Source organism: Podarcis gaigeae (assembly GCF_964106915.1).
Source record: "Podarcis gaigeae genome assembly, chromosome: 2".
In the NCBI taxonomy this organism is placed as follows: domain Eukaryota; kingdom Metazoa; phylum Chordata; class Lepidosauria; order Squamata; family Lacertidae; genus Podarcis; species Podarcis gaigeae.
In genome coordinates, this window is record NC_139679.1 from 3,128,723 (window position 1) to 3,147,413 (window position 18,691).

General features: G+C 46.8%; 1 protein-coding gene across 1 annotated transcript in view; it reads left to right on the plus strand.

The window, feature by feature from the left end:
* Positions 1–6,476: 6,476 nt before the first annotated feature.
* The window catches only part of TNS2 (tensin 2), a 135,156-nt gene continuing 122,941 nt past the window's right edge, over positions 6,477–18,691 (plus strand). The window contains exon 1 of the mRNA XM_083729146.1: positions 6,477–6,630. Within this exon, the coding sequence (XP_083585272.1) occupies positions 6,529–6,630 (102 nt within the window). The 5' untranslated portion in view covers positions 6,477–6,528. The remainder of the gene's footprint in view (positions 6,631–18,691) is intronic.

The window sequence follows — 18,691 nt, forward strand, 5'->3', positions numbered from 1 at the left end:
CTGTCTCACCATGGCACCAGCAGTGACTTTGGGATTGGTTCAGCAGTTCTGAATCTTATTTGTTGCCTTGTTTTCTCTTCTTTGAGGTTAGGCGGTGACTGTAGAGGCAAGCGCTTCCCCCCCGCCCCTTGTGCAATGACAATAAACAGACGGACGCCTGGAACTTGGTAATAAGCTTCTATCCTTAATGGCCAGGCCAGCCGCTATCCGCCTGGCAGGCAGCAAATTTTAATAATCTGATTGGGAAGCTATTTTGCTTGTTGTCGATATCCGTTTCATGTGGGCACTGTCCCACAAGACACGGACACTGCTGAGTGAAGTAACATTATTTTGGTCTCAGATATGACCTTCAAAGTAGGTAGTTTATTTCAAAATATAACCTGAATTGAATCCACCCTGCACCGTCGCTGATCCCTAGGGGAGGGCAAGTCTTGCTCTGCTGGCAGCGTTGGCCCTCAGGGACAAGCAGCCCATCAAGAAAGAGGTGGTCTCAGGAGCCCCTCTTGAGGGTGGCCAGGGCCACTGCGTGGCTGACTCACCTCCTTTCATTCTGATTTTTTAATCATTTCCTCCCCATTCAGGCTCAGCCCGAGCGTTTGTGATAAAATTCTATGAGTGCCAATTTATCTCTTATACACTTCAGACCAAATGGCACCTCATGTATTTTTGTTGGAGGCTTCCCTGCCTGCTACTCCCCAATTCCTTTGTTCCAACTGCTGACCACCTTGTTTTTCATCCATTGCTTTATGCCACTCACTTTACAAGTCTGATGCATGAATTTGCATGCACGATTCCCCCAATTCCCCCAACAGTGCACTCACATGTGTGGGCCTGATCACAACCCCTCACATGCACAGCCAATTGTCAAATGGGTGCTGGTGCAAGGTTTCCCAGCGCCTGCAACTCAAATTTGGGGGTTTTCAGGTCCGTGTGCAGCTGCCTGAAGGTAGCTAGAAAGTAGCTTAAGTTTAGAAGGTGGAGTCCAGTTCACAAAATCTGAGACCCTCTCTGGTGCAAATTACCGTAAATCCAGGTTACAATGGCCTTCTGTGTGTGCCTTTGTGATGCATTTTGAGCATCCTGTTTTTACTGGTAAACCCCCACTCACCTCCAACCTCAAAGGGCAACCGTACCTTCCACCCAGCACATTACTTGGGGTGTCATTTCTTGCTACACCTGGGAGACCATATTTGCTCTGCTCTGGACTATGTCATGTCATTTTTATGCTTAGGAGTAAAAAAAAAAAACCCTGTAAAGGAGGAAAAAGGGGAGGACTGCATGTCAGGAGGAAGACTGGGAGTCCGATGAAGAACAGGATAGAAGCAATGAAGCAAGGGAGGACGAGGATTCAGGAAACAAGCAATTTTATAGCTATGAGAGCAGCGTGGTACCAGTCCTCAAGAGTTGTTAGATTCTGGGGCTTGGGGGAAATGAATCAAACCCTGAGGGGTGAATAGCTCTCACACTGTGTGGGTGGGGGTGAGAGAGAGTGCACATTAAACAAATACTACTGGCAAAGATATCTAGTTGGCTCCAAGTAATGCCCTGTAATTGAACTGTTGTTGAACTGACACTGCCATAAGGCCCCTGCCCCGCATTATAGTGTGGTAGACTGCTTATGGATTCTTTTTTTTTAACATTAAACATTCATAAATTGAATGAACGAAGGAAGGAACGAATGAATAACAACCTCAGAGCAGGCTGAGAAATGCTGGCATGCTAGATATAAGCACTGCCTGTTTGTCTCTGGTCTTTGCTGCCCTTGCAGCAAAGCCGCTCTTAGAAATAACCTGCTCTCCTTTTGCAAAGCTGCCTTACAGCTCCACCCTTTCTCTGTTCTGGGTTGTGTGGGTGGCTAATCCCCGAAGTGCTCTGCTCATCTTTCTTTGGCACCTGAATCAGCCCTTAATCCTTTGGGTGCTGTAACCTGGGGTCCTTTTTCTTGTCACACCTCTTCACCCAGAGTGAGCTGGTCATTCCCAGGGTAGGTTTGTTACACATCCTGACCTTCTGTATCTTCTTCTGCATCTTTTATAACTGCAAAATTGTCAAGTGTGACTATGTTTTGTATCAGATGGGCAAAGCTGTGTCTGGCAGAATTTCCCCTTCTGTGAAAGGCTTAAGAGATACAAGAGCCTTCTGTGGGCCTGGACTTGGCAACTTTCATATTAAAATACAGTGGTACCTCTGGTTATGTACTTAATTCATTCCGGAGGTCCATACTATTTCTGGGTTAGCGGAGTCTGTAACCTGAAGCATCTGTAACCCGAGGTACCACTGTACTTACTTTTTTCCTATATGATGCATGCATCCAGAAGGCTTCTTCTTCTGTTGTAGATGGTTTTGTGCTCAGTTACAAGCCAGAAAGTGGGAAGCAGGGAAGCTGCATCTTCAACAGGGCAGAAGTTGGCACCTGCCATGCTTGGGCAGCTGCTGCCCACCACCCATCACCCTGGCAGGGCCTGCTGCCAGGTCTGTGCTGTGGTTGCTTCCAGGGGACTTATTTATTGAGCAGTCATCCCTGATTTGTTTGCAGACAAGCGAGATGCTGCTGGCTAGTTAGTAAGCCCTCAGTTTGGTCTGGTTGCAGGGAGGTTATATGATGTTGGGTCAATGCTATTGTTATCCCACACTTTCCATTTCACTTTCCATATAATGAAAAGTTCAATGTCTTGTAGGGGGAGCAGGTTTCTTTGGAGCAGAAGAGCACTAAATCCACTCCAATTTCACTACCTGAATTTACTAGGCATGTGATTGAATCTTATCCCCCAAAACAGTAACTGTCTGGAAGTGCCGCAAGCCTCTCTATCTGTTCTTCACCTTGCCTAGTGTTCTAAGCAGCACCTGGAAGGTGGGTCTAGGTGTCATTCCATTTCCCACAATGCCTCTGCTGTTGTGTCGCTCTGAGGAAGTGTGAGTAATTGTATGCACCCTGCCCTGGGACCTTTTGATCAAGGGTAGGTTATAAATTCACACAAGAAATAAGTTTAAAATTAACACGCCAGCTCTCAGCTGCCGTTGCAGTCGATCTGCACTGCTTCTCTGGGCTCCCTTGAATACAGACCTGGCCTAGGTCTAAGGCATTCCCTCCTCCTCCATTTGTTAAACTTTTAGTACCTTGCATTTAAATTTAATTTGGAGCGTGTTGCATTGTTTGATGCTCCATTTGACTGTATGGTCCATCCTGTGTCATGTCTGGCGATACAACTAAATGCATGGATCCGATCACAATCACTCATGTGCACACTGTTTGTTGAAGAGACACTAATGGTGTACATTTTCATGGGCATGAGTGCGCACACACACAAGCTCCCCTAATGCCACCAAAGCCCATAATCGGGTCAACGCTGCTAGCTTGCAAGTGAAGATGAACAGTTGGTACTATTTATTTCCCTTGTTGTGTAGGTAGCCTCAGACTAGCAAGCACCAAGACTAATGCTCCTCCTTCCCCTCCTGCCTGCATTGTTGCCTGCCATTCCAGGTGTTTACCTGCCCCTAATTACTTGCCTGGGTGGGAATCTTCCTGGGAAGCAGCAGGTTTGTGGGAAGGGCCATAGCTAAGTGGTAGAGCACCTGCTTTGCACCCAGAAGGTCCCAGGCTCAATCCCAGGTGAGGCTGGGAGGGATCCCTGCCTAGAGAGCCCCTGCCAGTCAAGGCTCATCCACACTGACTTTTCCTCTGCACATTCCAGGCACAGTAGTCCGCACTTTATAGCTTCATGTCTGAGCCCTATTTTCTTTGTTCCACAGCTTTCCCTGCGAAAACCCGCTCTTTATCACCCAATAGGAGATAGCTCAGTTGGTAGAGCATGAGACTCTGAATCTCTGGGTTGTGGGTTCAAGCTCTACGTTGGGCAAAAGTTTCCTGTACTGCAGGTGGTTGGACTAGATGACCCTTGGGGAAGTGGCGGAGCTTCATGCTTCGGCACCGGGGGACGGAGAGCAGGCGGGGGTGGGTCTGGCACGCGTCCCGGGGGTGGGGTATGCCGCCTGCAGGGGTGTGGCGCCCAGCGCAGGAGGGGGGCAGCTGCAATGGCAGCCCACCGGGATCACGCTGCCCCCACCTTCCTCTTCCTCCGTCAATGCCTAGGGGTCCCTTCCAATTCTACAATTCTGCAATCCATGGAAAACCCAAATTGCCATTTGTTGCACTTCAGCTTTAAGCAGCAGGTTTTTGCAAGTAAAGTTCAGAGGTGAAAGAAAGGGTGCTTGGACACAAAGCTTTGAAGCATGAGCCTGTCCCTGGAAAGTGTGGGGCAAAAGGTCAGCGTGGATAAGCCCTCAGTGTAGACAATACTGGTCTAGATCAACTAATAGTATGACTTGGTATAAGGCAGCTTCCTATGTTCCTACATTTCCCTCTTTGCTGAACATCTGATCTCCTAAACTTGGACTATCTGAACACATCTTGAACCACCTGCAGCATTTGGCAGAGCTCTTTGCAAATAGCTATATAGCTGTGCATGTCAGCTCCATTGTCAGAACCCCCAGCCCTTGAGCAGCTGCGCTGTCCCCTGTGGGATGCTGCTGCTTCCTCCTTCTAGTCAGTAAGAATTTGTCACTTGCAAGCCTGGGGATGCCTTTGTTTGTAATGGTAATTAATACTTGCCTTCCCCCTTATTGCTAGGAAAATGGTGGGAGGACAGGAAGGATGTATTTGGATAACATGCTTTTAAATGCAGTATTAACTTCAGCTGAATTTAATTAACACCCAGTGATATCCACTTGTAGATTCCATGATGTGCATCTCACAGGTTGCTTTCCAAATTTCCCCATCCCCCAAATTAAAACTGGAGGCACGTCTCATTCTTATCTTCAAAGTTAGTGTGTCTGGGAGCTGAGTTTTGGCATAAATTGCTGTTCTAGGGCAGGCAGTCTGCTGTGTCTCTCTCTCTCTGGAGCAATTGAATGATCTAGCCCAGGGGTAGGCAGCCTAAGGCCCGCTTGCTCAATTCAGCCCGTGGACAGTCCAGGAATCAGAGTGTTTTTACATGAGTAGAATGTGTCCTTTTATTTAAAATGCACCTCTGGGTTATTTGTGGGGCATAGGAATTCGTTCATTCCCCCCCTCCCACAAAAAAATATAGTCCAGCCCACCGCATGGTCTGGTGGACCGGCCCATGGCTGAAAAAGGTTGCTGACTCCTGATCTAGTCACATCTGATGCAGAGACAGAGGAGAATTATTCTCCATCCCTCCACCAGAGGCTCATTGCAAGAAGGTATGGCCAAAGAGCACCGGTGAATCATGCAGGGAGGCAGCTGGCCCCCTCCTCCTCACAGAAGCCAAAGTTCAGTTAAAGAATAAATTAATTTCTAGCTGTGCAAAAGTATGCCCTGTTGCACAGCTTTGGCATCACTCATCTAGCCCCATCTGTGTGCTATGTTTTGAGTGACTTGTTTTTGTCTGGAATCGTAAATCCTAAGAGCGAGCTCAGTTCTTCAAGTGCTGCTGCTTATGCAGCCGAAACACCCGAGTAGGAGTTACTGGCAGATTAGGAAAGAGTTCCAAGGTTTGGAGAACCCTAATCATACTCATCCTAAGGCTGGGGAATCTCTCAAACAGCCCAGTGTAAACTGAGCACACTTGGTGGCCACGGGAGGTTGGCAGGCTATTGGAGGGGGGTGTGGAATGGAGCCTCTTGGGGGAAAGATTATGGCAGGCTGGCCGGAGCCCTAAACAAGGGCACTCACACTGCAACATTTTGTTCCTACTTGTGCTTATCATTAGCAAGGAAAAGACACATCCGTGACAGAGGAGTAGAGTAAGAGAAAGCCTGGCAAAGAGAGACAGGAAGTTCACTCCAGGTATGTTGCACATGCATATATTCCTGTTTAGGAAGTGGAAACCCAACTGCTGCTGCTGCTTTTTCCTCCCCCTCCTGAGATGCAGGCCCTGAAGCTGCTGACCCAAAGCACCAAAAGCTGGAAGGAAACAGGATACAGATCTGGCTGAATGGTACACATGTCTCTTTGTTACTCCAAAGCTGCTCTGGAGGGATTTTCCAGGGGATAATATGTTTCCAATTATCCTGTTACGCTCTTTGGAGTGCATGTGTTCTGACAAGGCATCCTCCCCATTTCCAACAATATGTCATCTCCCCCTGCGTTTCCCTCTCCGTGTTATTCCCTGAAAAGGTTATGACCTTCTTCTCTGTATGTTCATGCGCGCGCGCGCACACACACACACACACACACACACACACCCCATACTAATCTACCTACATCTCAGGGGGCTCCACTTTGCCACCTGTTTACAGGCCCAGTTTTGCAAACTCACACAGCTTCATGTGGCATGGCTGAGTTTGCTCTGGCACTGAGCTAAATATTATTAAGACTCTGTATGTGTGTGTGTGTGTGTGTGTGTGTGTGTGTGTGAGAGAGAGAGAGAGATGGAGAGCAAGGGGGTGGAAAGAGTGGGACAGGGAGGAGGAGTTTGTAAGGCAAGGCAGTTCCAAAGATCCAGAGAAGGGGGGGAAATACCCACAACTTTTGCCGGAGAAAGAGAGAGAGGAAGCAGAAGGGATCGTATGGGCTGGGAAGGAGGGTCCGATTGTTGGGGAACGGATTGCTGCTCTGCACCCCGGGGGAAAGGGAGCCCAAGAAGCGCCACAAGAATGCAGCTGACCAAGGTGTGTTACCTAACTCTCTCTCTTTCTCTTGTTCTCTTTCTCTGCACAGGCAAGCATGGAATTACAGGCTGCGTCATCTCATTAAAATTATTCAGCCAGAGACGCTGGCTGTTTTGTGGCATACGATGGCAAGGGGCGTGAATGTATGAGTGTCTAGATGTGTTTGACTTTCTGGCTAGAAGCATGGATGGAATGGATTCATCTCCAAAGTTTCATAGAGACTAGAAGCTGGGACACTTTTGTCTCTGTGCAATGCAGTCTATTCCGTTCCCTACTTCTGCCTCCTTGCTTCTTGTATTCATTTACGCCTCTCTTTTTTTGCTGTTCCTGAATCAGGGTGTGTTAGTAAACAGTTCCTAAGAGAGCTTTAGTCAGAGTGACTGAACCCTCACAATGGCTGTGATTGTGCTTCTGCTAGAATAAAGCACTTAGCAGTTCCTGGCAGGGTGGGTGGAAGGGAAAAGGCGCACATCGGTGCTAGTGTCCATGTGCCGGCCGTTTTTGTGCATGTGCACTAGAGTCAGTTTTCATCCCACTCCCACATAGTTTTAACTTCCAGAGGCCCAATTTGAGCCTGAGGCTGCAATCCTCAAGAGTGTAAGTCTTGCTGGAATAAATGGGGCTTATGCTCAGAGTAAACTTGCCTAGAAATACATTGTGTTTGTGTGTGTGTGTGTGTGTGTGTGTGTGTGTGTGTGTGTGTACACACACACACATACACACACACACCGTATTTTTCTGTGTATAAGACGCCTCTGGGTATAAGACAACCCCTATTTTTAGGGACACCAATTTAAGAAAATAGGAGGGAGATTGCCCAGTGTATAAGATGACCCACAGTTTTTCACATAATTTTAAAGTAAAAACTAGTCTTATACATGGAAAAATATGGTATATATGATATGTATGCATGCAAATAAATAGTTAGAAAGGCTCCCCAGAGGCTAAGTGGGAGCTCTGTATTCTGCTTTTGTCAGAGTGGGTTGTTTGGACAACTCTTCTCAGTTGTGGACACCACACTTCAGAAAGTCCATTGCCTCCAGAGGTTGATGTTGATCACAGGGGCATGGAAACCCATGAGGTATAGTTGAAAGAGCTGGATATGTTTTAGTGTGGAAAAGAGCAGATTAAGGGGAGGCATGATAACTGTCTTTGAATATCTGAAGGGCTGTCACATAGAAGATGAAGCAGGCTTGCTTTCAAGAACAGGGTGAAAGCAGAGTTTGTGGAGCAGACTTGCATCAGGAGGTGAGGGTGGGCTCTCCACAGCTGGAGGTGCTCAAGCAAAGCCTGGACAGCTGTCTGCCAGGGATGCTGCGGCTGAGCAGGGTCCCCTTCCAGTTCTAACATGCTGTGGCAGTGCTTCACAAGGAAGAGGTGCAAGAAAAGAAGGACTGGTAAATGGGAACAAGCCAGTTGTTTGAGAATCCCTCCCTACCCTGCCCCACAACCCACCCACTCACCCCAGAATTACAGTATAGTCACTGCATCTGACAGGAGAGGACAACTCTCTTGCTTTGAGAGAACAGCTTGAAGCCTTATTTACCTAGGGATCCATCAGCCTCGCCATCCCCGGACCTTGGAGGGAACAAAAGTACCAGGAAAGCAAAATCTTCTTTGGAGAAAAAGTTTATTAAAATCTATGCACAGAGACAATCTGTACATAGAGACAACCAGCAGGATACCTCCTGAAAGCTGGCTGTAAAGAAATACATTTCAGCAAGCCTTCTTATACCTTTTGAGCATTTCCCCCCTCCCATTCCTTCCTCAAATTTTCCCAATCAGCTGGCAAATGTTCAACTTATTCCCTTATATGGCACATCTATCTGCTGGCTAAGCACTTCCTCATACGTGTCTTTCTGCTAGCTAAGCACTTCCCCATACGTGTCTTTTCTTATCTTTGCATTACTTAAGACAGGAAGCGTATGGCAGGAAACATGGTGATGATTCGCCGTGGAAGAAACTAAAAAGTTTTAAAAATTAGTTTCTTGCATTAGATTCACAAAATGTTTAGGGGTATGCATCCCCCTAGAAACCACCTTTTTGCCAAGGCACCCAAACATGGTTTGTAGTTTTGAAATATGAAAACAAATGCATGTTATAAAAGACAGAGTGAGACCTCTTTGGCAGGCTGGTTAAATTTGCAAACAGCTGCAATTTTCTGGCTAGCTGGTAAGGCAGGAAGCTGGACTCTTGACCTGCCTGAGTTTAGCAAACACCCATTGTTTGGTAATGCCGCAACTGCAAAAACAGGATTAGTACAGGAATTTACTGCAGGAAATATTTGAGAGCAACCCTTACAAGGTACAATGGTACAGAGAAGGTAGAGAGAAATCCTTCTCATGCCCTGCATGTATGTCTTACATTTCTAAAAATATTTCTAAAACAGGTAGCACAAAAACAGGAAACAGCTCCCAGTCTGCAGAGCTGAAAACAGGAAGCAACTTCTGGCCTACAGAGCTGACGCATTTGCGGTTTTCTGCCTAGCTGCACAACTTTTAGCTTCTTTGCCTTATTAACCCTTCCTTCTCCCTTCACTCCCTCCTCTTTTTATGAACAATCTATTACTTAGATTCGTTCTGGGGTAAGGGTCTATATTCTCTCATAAAAGCAATCACACGAGGTCCCATCGTGTGGGATATCATCTTTTCCCATCATATTCTGCAAGCATTGCATCAAGCAGGGAATACAAAAGCAGAAAAGCAAAAGGATTATAAGCGGCCCTGCTATCAATACCTTAATATGTCTGATCCAACCACCATCGGGCAGCCAAGAATATAACCAATTCCATGGATCACCTTCTGTAATTTTTTTAGCGGGTTTTCAGCTATCATTGTTTCCATGTGGTCAATTGTGGCCGAAATGCTAACATTGTTATCTGGGATAAACATACAGCATGAGAATGAACTAGCACACAAACTCCTCTCTATGTTGAAGATGTTACCAATGGGAATTCCATGTAGCATCAAACCTGGCCGTTTAGCATAAGGTGGTATGTGCATACACAGCCAACAATTGGAGAGATTTAACATTGTGGTGAACTTAAACATATCTTGGACATAAATATTATTCCTCCACATCTTATGATAATTTTCTCCTCGTGATGTTTTATCCAATAACCTAGTCCCCATCTGTCCATGTTCACCAGGTGCAGCACTTTCCTTGTCTCCTGCAACTATGAGAACAAGGAATACTAGGAGGATCATCAAGGGGATAGAAGGATTTGGCTGTTGCCTCCCGCAGAACCTATGACGTTCATGCCAGCAAAAGAAAAGGCACATCCATATGGCAAGGGCAGTTGAAATAACCCCTATCCACCATCCCCAATTACTCCATGGTTCCTCCCACCAATATTCAGGGAGTGTGCTCATTGTTGAAGAGCCCACTGATATTCGTGCTCGATTACCTGTTGAGCCTCAAGGGTGAGAGCCCACCGGTGAGCTGATTCTCCCACTATGTGGGTCAACTTTCCTACTAACCCTGTTGGGTGGATTGAACTCTCGTGCTGCCTCCCTACTGACCAGGGCATATGGAGGCTGAAATCCTGGGGTGGCAATTCTTATTTTGGGAGGCTCGAGCCACCACAATTGTCAGAGGTGGTACTGGCACTTGTTCAGCAATTTCAATGCACACCTGGTTAAGGCTCCCACCCCTGCAACACTTGCATTAAGATAGGTTCCGTCCCATTTAGGTTACTCCCTCCCCTGTTTCCAATAACCAATGAGCACGCCATCTCTTGCCACCGGCAAGACGAACCAGTCATAGCAGAGGCCAGCAGGCCAGTAAGGGCGGTATGGCTCAGTGGGGTCAGGGCTGTGGGGCATAGAGCAAATCAATACAGAATATAACAAGGAGAGAAAAGAGAAAGTCCTTATGAAAGTATTAAATGTCCTGGTGGACTTCCTGGATTAGTCCCGGCACGGGTTTTCACGTTGGGGACGCTGCCCACGGGCGCCCCTCCCATCCAATTCTTCAGCTGTGCGTAGAGATATCAGCTTCCGGTGTGATATCAGCAGAGCGGTCGTCTGCCAGGCTTCTGGAGATAGTCAGCCGAAGGGAGTTCTCTGGATCTGGTGTAACTGTCCAGTCTGAAATGGCTTTCTTCACTGAGTATGGTGGACCCAAGGGGTAATGCCGACAACTTTCACGGCTGTGGGTGTGAAGAGCAGGACGATATAAGGTCCCTTCCAGCACGGTTGTAGCAGCGTCCGTGCCCAATCTTTTACCCACACTTCATCACCTGGCTCGAACTGATGCAGCCAACACACAGGGGTTGCGAGCCTGGGTCCACCTGTTTGAGACAAAAGAAAACTCGGAAGAATATCTGGACTTAATTATTCAATTGCATATCCTGACCAGCATGTGGGGGCAACATTCTGACATATGGGACCGGTCTCCCAACCACAATTTCAAAGGGTGACAGATGGGTCTGTCTTAATGGGAGACTGTGGACCCTGAATAATGCCAGAGGTAACATTGTCACCCAATTAGACCCAGTTTCCTGTGTCAGCTTGGATGGCTGATTCTGGGGTCTGTATGCTGTATGCAACTTTCAGTTGTAGTGCCTTAGCCAACTCCTGCAACACTGAGTGAACAAAGGCTGGTCCATTGTCAGCTTCTGCCCCTTTGCCAGGTTTAGGGCTCTGGTGAGCGCAGTTAATTCTGCCATCTGGGCCAATGTTCCAGGCGGGAGTGACTTTGCTTCGATCACCTGGTCCTCCAGGGCTACCACTGCATAACCTGCCTTCCGGTGTCCAGCCTCAATGAAGCTGCTTCCATCCATAAACCATGATGGCCACTGGGGGTCTGCTTTATCTTTAAGGTCAGGCCTGCTAGAGTACACCTCATCCATTACTTCAATGCAGTCATGCGTGGGCTCCTCACCTTCTCCTACCGGTAATAGGGTAGCTGGGTTGAGGGCTGTGGTGACTTGGAATTTCTAACGCGGATGTAATAATAACATCTGACATTTCCTCATTTTAGCCTGGGAGAGGAAATAGGTGCCTCTCAGCAGATGGCACGCTGATTCTTTCCTAAGCGGCCTCGCCCTCCTCCCCGGGCAGTTTCTCCCAACGGTGGACCTCCCATCCTCAGGGCCATCAACTTCTTTGCCTGGTACTTCTTTTTCTTCTGGGCCTCTTCCTCTTTCTGATTATAAGTGGTCTGGGCTTGTTCCAGCATCCATTCAAGGGTGTGGCCCATAAAACCATTGTGGTTTTGTTTTTGTTTTTGTTTTTTGTTTTTGTTTTTTTTTAAATGTTCCTGCGGATATCGGGCGCTGCCTGGGCTACAAAGGCAGTTTTTATGATAGGGACATTGGCAGCCTCATCTGGGTCCACAGGGGTATACTGGCGGTAGGCTTCCTTCAGCCTCTTTAAGTAGGCTCCAGGGGCCTCCTCTGTTCCTTGCACTATTTCTCTGGCCTCCACAAAGTTGGTGAGTTTTCTGGCTGCCCTCCTCATGCCATTTAAGACATTCTGGCGATAAGTGGTGAGGGTATTTTGCCCTTCAGTGGTCTGATTTGCTGGGTTTTCCTCAAATGAAGGGTTTTGGTTCCTTCAATTATAAATTTCTGCACTAGAGAAGGGGACATGTTGAACTGTACAAGTTCTATTGGGCACCACCCCATCAGGTCCCGCGGGGGCCAGAGGGTCATACACTCTGCGGAGAGGCATCACTCTGGCCGCGCCCTTTTCCTGTGCCCTATGGAGGGTCACACTTTTCACTGCCTTCCTCTGTCCATGTCTTATTATTTTTGGTTAGCTCAACTAATCTTTCTACAAACTCTTCATCCTCATCATCCTCTTCTCTTTCTTCCCTTTCTTTATCTTTGCCCAGGTCTAACAATGCATTGTCCACGGGATTGGGGGCTGGGCCATCTGCTCCCTGTGGCGGGGGTGGTGCCAGGGCTGTTGCCGGGGCATGGGGTGGTGGGGCATCAAAACTTTATCTTCTTCCCTCTCTGAATCCTGGAGGACTGGGGGTTGTCCTCCTCTCTTCCTGACTGAGCAGATACGGCTGCCTGAGACTTTTTGGCAGCATGACTTCAGCCAAGGGGGGGGGGGGTTCCTTTCCACATTGGTCTTCCAAGTGGAAATATAGGGGATTTGATCAGAATGGACATTCAAAATATTCTGATATAATGGATTAAATGAATTGCAAATCAAGGGTCCTGGTGGACGGCCAATTTATTCTTCTGGGTGGGCCAATCTAATTCACAATGTCCTCATCCTCCCCTCATCAGCTTGGATCCCCAAAAAGCCTTCCAAAGGGGTGCTTTTACTTTGGCCAGAACCCATTTCTTCCAGAAACTCCGCTCCTATTCACAGTAAAAATTCTCTCATACTTCATATACTACAGATTGTGATTTGGCGAGGTCGCCCTGCCAAAAAATGCACAATCCTGCAACCGCTCGGCCAAGGGGAATGCTAAACCCCGACCCTCATACACCAAGACAAACACTGGAGTATCTGGTACACACACACCACACAGAACACACCAAAAATCACAATATATATATATATCCCACCCTCTTCTGTTCCCAACTTCTGCTGGTGGCATTCTCCTGCACAACCCTGCAATCGCCCAGCCAAGGGGCACTAATACCCCAGCCCACACTCGACAATTCAATCACTGGAGTATCTGACATGCAACATACAACATACAAATCACATCAATATAATTTCCCCTTATTCCTGGTGGCTGGCACTCTATTGCACAACCAATTCCCTTATTCCTGGCTGGCACCTTATTGCCTGTGACACCCTGCCACAACCAGGGGAGGTTGATCAAGCCTCCTGCCCTTTTCCGTCGGGCTGCCCTTTCCATCGGGCTTACCTGTTCCGCTGCGGACCTGTCCCCTTTCGGCGCCGTTCTCTTTTCCTCCCTCAACAAGATGTCTCCACTCCAGAACAGTGTGGCTGGCTCCCCCCCACGAAACAGGCGGGGTGCGCACGGGGAGCCTGCAAAACGCTGCTGAGCTGTTCACCTTGGTTGAGCCTGGCCCTCCGGTCCATATTGGGGAGGAGGCTAATCCCGGACGAGCCCCCAAAGAAATGAAGCCTTATTTACCTAGGGATCCATCAGCCTCGCCATCCCCGGACCTTGGAGGGAACAAAAGTACCAGGAAAGCAAAATCTTCTTTGGAGAAAAAGTTTATTAAAATCTATGCACAGAGACAATCTGTACATAGAGACAACCAGCAGGATACCTCCTGAAAGCTGGCTGTAAAGAAATACATTTCAGCAAGCCTTCTTATACCTTTTGAGCATTTCCCCCCTCCCATTCCTTCCTCAAATTTTCCCAATCAGCTGGCAAATGTTCAACTTATTCCCTTATATGGCACATCTATCTGCTGGCTAAGCACTTCCCCATACGTGTCTTTCTGCTAGCTAAGCACTTCCCCATACGTGTCTTTCTGCTAGCTAAGCACTTCCCCATACGTGTCTTTTCTTATCTTTGCATTACTTAAGACAGGAAGCGTATGGCAGGAAACATGGTGATGATTCGCCGTGGAAGAAACTAAAAAGTTTTAAAAATTAGTTTCTTGCATTAGATTCACAAAATGTTTAGGGGTATGCATCCCCCTAGAAACCACCTTTTTGCCAAGGCACCCAAACATGGTTTGTAGTTTTGAAATATGAAAACAAATGCATGTTATAAAAGACAGAGTGAGACCTCTTTGGCAGGCTGGTTAAATTTGCAAACAGCTGCAATTTTCTGGCTAGCTGGTAAGGCAGGAAGCTGGACTCTTGACCTGCCTGAGTTTAGCAAACACCCATTGTTTGGTAATGCCGCAACTGCAAAAACAGGATTAGTACAGGAATTTACTGCAGGAAATATTTGAGAGCAACCCTTACAAGGTACAATGGTACAGAGAAGGTAGAGAGAAATCCTTCTCATGCCCTGCATGTATGTCTTACATTTCTAAAAATATTTCTAAAACAGGTAGCACAAAAACAGGAAACAGCTCCCAGTCTGCAGAGCTGAAAACAGGAAGCAACTTCTGGCCTACAGAGCTGACGCATTTGCGGTTTTCTGCCTAGCTGCACAACTTTTAGCTTCTTTGCCTTATTAACCCTTCCTTCTCCCTTCAAGCTGAATCTGCCACTGTGTCCCAGGTGTGTGAAACGAGGTTTCTGGTCAAAAAACACTTTTTAAAGATCATTGCCGACACCTTTAGGAATGACAGAGGCAAAGCTTTCCTTAGCTGTGCACAGTCTTGACCCATTAAGAAGTAACTGCGCAGCAACTGCAGTTTCTCTTTAAAAAAACAGAAGTTTTTGCTGTTGCATGTGGCGATGGGGAGCATCTTGCAGCAGTTGGCAGCCGGTGGCTACTGTTCTGCTGCCCCACCCTTGCCCCTAAAATACCCTAAAATGGCACTTTCCAGAGGGATGTTGAGGGAGAGGGGGAAATGGAAGAGCTCTTCTATTAAAGGATGTGGCAGAAAAGAAAAGGTGCCACTGCAGTTATGAGGGCTGTGTTCCACCTCCCCTGTTGGGGGCAGTATGCCTCTGAATCACAGCTGGAGGGGATGCTTTTGTGCTCAGGTGCTGCTTGTGGCTTCCTCTGGGGGCTCTGGCTGGCCACTCTGAGAAGAGGAAGCTGGACCAGAGGGACGTTTGGCCTGACCCACAGCCAGGCTCCTCTGATGTTCTTATGAAAACATTAAGTGTCTCCTGAGACCTCTGAAATCAAATGCCCCCTTTTAGCCATATGTGAATCAGGGTGAATTCAAGGAAGGGAAAGGGGGAGAGATTTCATTTCATCTCTAAAATTGTAGACAGCTGTCAGTTTTGTTTGCTTAGTGCTGCTGTTTTGAACATGTATCAATATGGGGTTTTAAAATTATAAATAAATACATGAAACCAAAAAGTTTATATGTTGCCTCTTGGCCCTAAAAAGGGGCTTTGAGTGCTTTACAGCAATGGAAGACTAGTTACATTAAAAAAAATTAATTCACAGCATTAAAACTGGTAAGACCAAGGCAGTATCCCACACCATACATTTACAACACACTTAAAACGTATTTCCCTCCCTCCCTCAAAAAGAATCCTGGGAAGTGCCGATTAAGAGTGCTGGGAATTGTAGCTCTGAGGGGTAAACCACAGTTCCCATGATACTTATTGGTGGGAATGTGCTTTAGATGCACCGTGTGTATGCAACTTCTGCTATGATTAAAATACACTAAAAGCTGAGTGAAATACAAATGCCACAACCAATTCATTTAGAAAATTGCAGGAAAAGGGACCAAATTTCTCTGGCTTGATTCTTAATTTTTGGTCTTAAAAAAAATAATGTTCTGCTATTTTGAACTTTGATGCAGAAATAGAGTAAATTATTTTAAGAGATGGCATTCCTGTAACCCAGGGTGGTGAACATCAGCCCCAAGGGCCAAATCTGGCCTTGGGAGAAATATGTGTGAAAATGTGTATGAATTTCCATCCATACTTTTTTTAAAAAAATTGCATGTATCTTTGTTACATTTCTAAACCTAGGATTAAAAAAATGAGAAATTGAGAGAAATAAAAATTGAGACACTGGCCATCCCTACCTGGCACTGTAAAGCTCATCAGACTCAACAGGACTTCTTTTTTAGAAGACCCCTGGAAGTGATTGCACTACTGTATATTACAGAGCAAATGATGAGCCTTCAGTGATGGGCAATAAAAAGAAGGGAGGGCAGGGAGGAGCTTAGCAGTGATCTTCAAGGTGAGAATGGAAGGTTTTCAAGCACGCAAGAGTGTCTGTTCAGCTGTGAAATGTGGGAGGCTATGTAATTGGTAATAGGCTTATAGGCAGGCAGGCATCCCAGGAGTTTCCTTAAGGGTGGGTCACAAGGCCACTGAGATTGCTGAGCACAAGCAGCCCACTTGCAAGTCTAGCTTCTCTGACCCCTTTTTATTCAGGTCCAGCCCAAGGCCAGCCTGAGGAAGAGCAGCGAATCCCTCCCCCCTCTTTGTATAGTACATAAGGTGGATCAACTTATTTTATCCCCTGAAGCAGAAAAATCTCACAAGCACCTTCTGTCTCTCTGGCGGTAGAACAAACCCAAGTGATTGAAAAAAACACATACTGTCTTTCCATGACTTCACAAATCCACTACCCAGAGGCAACAGCCTTTCTTGGCCCCTGGTTCTGGGGCTGGAAGCAGTGCAGGGTGGATAGGAGCTAGTAAGGAGGTGCTGGGGGGGGGGCGGACTACGTACATACCATGCATTAAAAAAAACCACACACCCCCAAAAATCCCAAGAACTATCGTTTGCTAAGGGCATTAGGAATTGTAGCTCTGTGGGGGGGGGGGGGTTACACAGCAGTTCCCAGGTTTATTTTGCCAGGGTGGGTGTGTTGTGTGCTTTAAACTGTATGCAGAGAGATATTTAAGGCATGTAACACCAAGATGTCTTACCTGTGTTTATAAAACAGTGAGCAGTTTATGCTGGAGATGTAAAATACTCAGTGCTGACATCTTATATATTTTCTGGACCAAATAAGGAAGCTTTGGATTGATGTTATTAAAACAAGTACAGGACATATATTACCAACAGACCCACTAGTAATTTTGTTTGGTTGTATTAAAGATGTAGGACCAATGGTTGGTAGAGGGATGGCCCTTTACTTATTGACTGCAGCCTGTACAGCTATTGCTTATAACTGGAATGAATTTGATCCCCAACCCTGGATGATTGACTGACTAAAGTTTGGCCTATAGCTTCCATGGCTAAACTGACTAAAATGATTCAAGGTCAAAGTGGGTAGACAGAAGTATGACAATTTTCTTTAAAAATATGCTGATGCAACAAGGTACAAGAAAACCTAAATCCACATGCTTTGTTGGGAATATTGTGAGATTCTGATGTATGGATTTAGCAAGGTTTCTGGAATAGTAGGATGAGAGTCACCTAATAACCCCATCAGCAGAAGCCTCTCCCCACACTCATGAAATTGGCTCCAGGGGGTGGAGTCAGAAGGAACCCCCCCCCCCAAACAGCATGCTTGTGCAGATGGAATATTTTTAATAGTGCCACACTGAATTCTACCCATGGTTAGCGTTTACCTTGTTTAAATGTACTCGATTTTTTTCAAAATTATTATTGTGTTTCTCCCCACCCACCTTTGCTTGCATACTGTTAAATACAAAAAATCTGCCCTCAAAAGATACTCAGAGAGAGCAATTCTGCTGTCAGGGCAGGCAAATAAATGGCTTGTCAGACCAGAGCCTCTCTTTCAGCATCTACATTTTCTTGCCTCCCTCCCCACCCATCTTGCTTGCTATAGAAGCCCCTCTCTCTCCCTTCCTTCCTTTCTGTTCCTCTGTGCTTGTTGGCTTAGTCCAATTCAGAGGACGTTCTTTGCATTTTTTGAGGTTAAAACTTCTGGTGGGGGGGGATTTTTTTGGACAGAGCAAGGGCAGCAAGTTGGGTATGAGCACAGCTCAGAAAGATTGGCTCAAGTGGCGAAAAAACAAACCAACCCACAGGCGCCTAATCCATGTGAATGAGGAACAGAAGGAGCCTCTGGAGGGGCTGATTGGCAGGCGAAAGAGGGTTTTTGAGAAGATGGGTGTAGGGGTCAGGCACTGTGGCTGAAGAGCATTGAAGAGTATTGAAGAGCATAATAGCATAAAGCAGCTTTCTCCCAGCATGGTGTTGTTGGACTCCAACTCCCATCAGCCCCTGCCATAAGAATATAAAATGTGTCCTGCTGAATCCAGCCAATGGGCCGTCTAGTCTAGCATCCTGCTCTCACAGCGGCCAACCAGGTTCCTGTGGGAAACCCCCATGCAGGACCTGAGCGCAAGAGCCCTCTCCCCTCAGACAGTTTCCAGTCCTGCTTCCAACTGTGGAGGCAGAGCATGGTCATTGTGGTGAGGAGCTGTTGATGGCTTTACCCTCCATGAATTGGTCTAATCCTCTTTTAACGCCATCTAGGTTGGTGGCCTCCCATGTGAGCGAGTTCCATAGTCTAACTGCGCTGTGTGAAGAAGGACTCTTGCATTCTGGAGTAAGAGGAGGAGACATTGACACAGAGAAGCATCCTAATGCCACGTGGAACATCT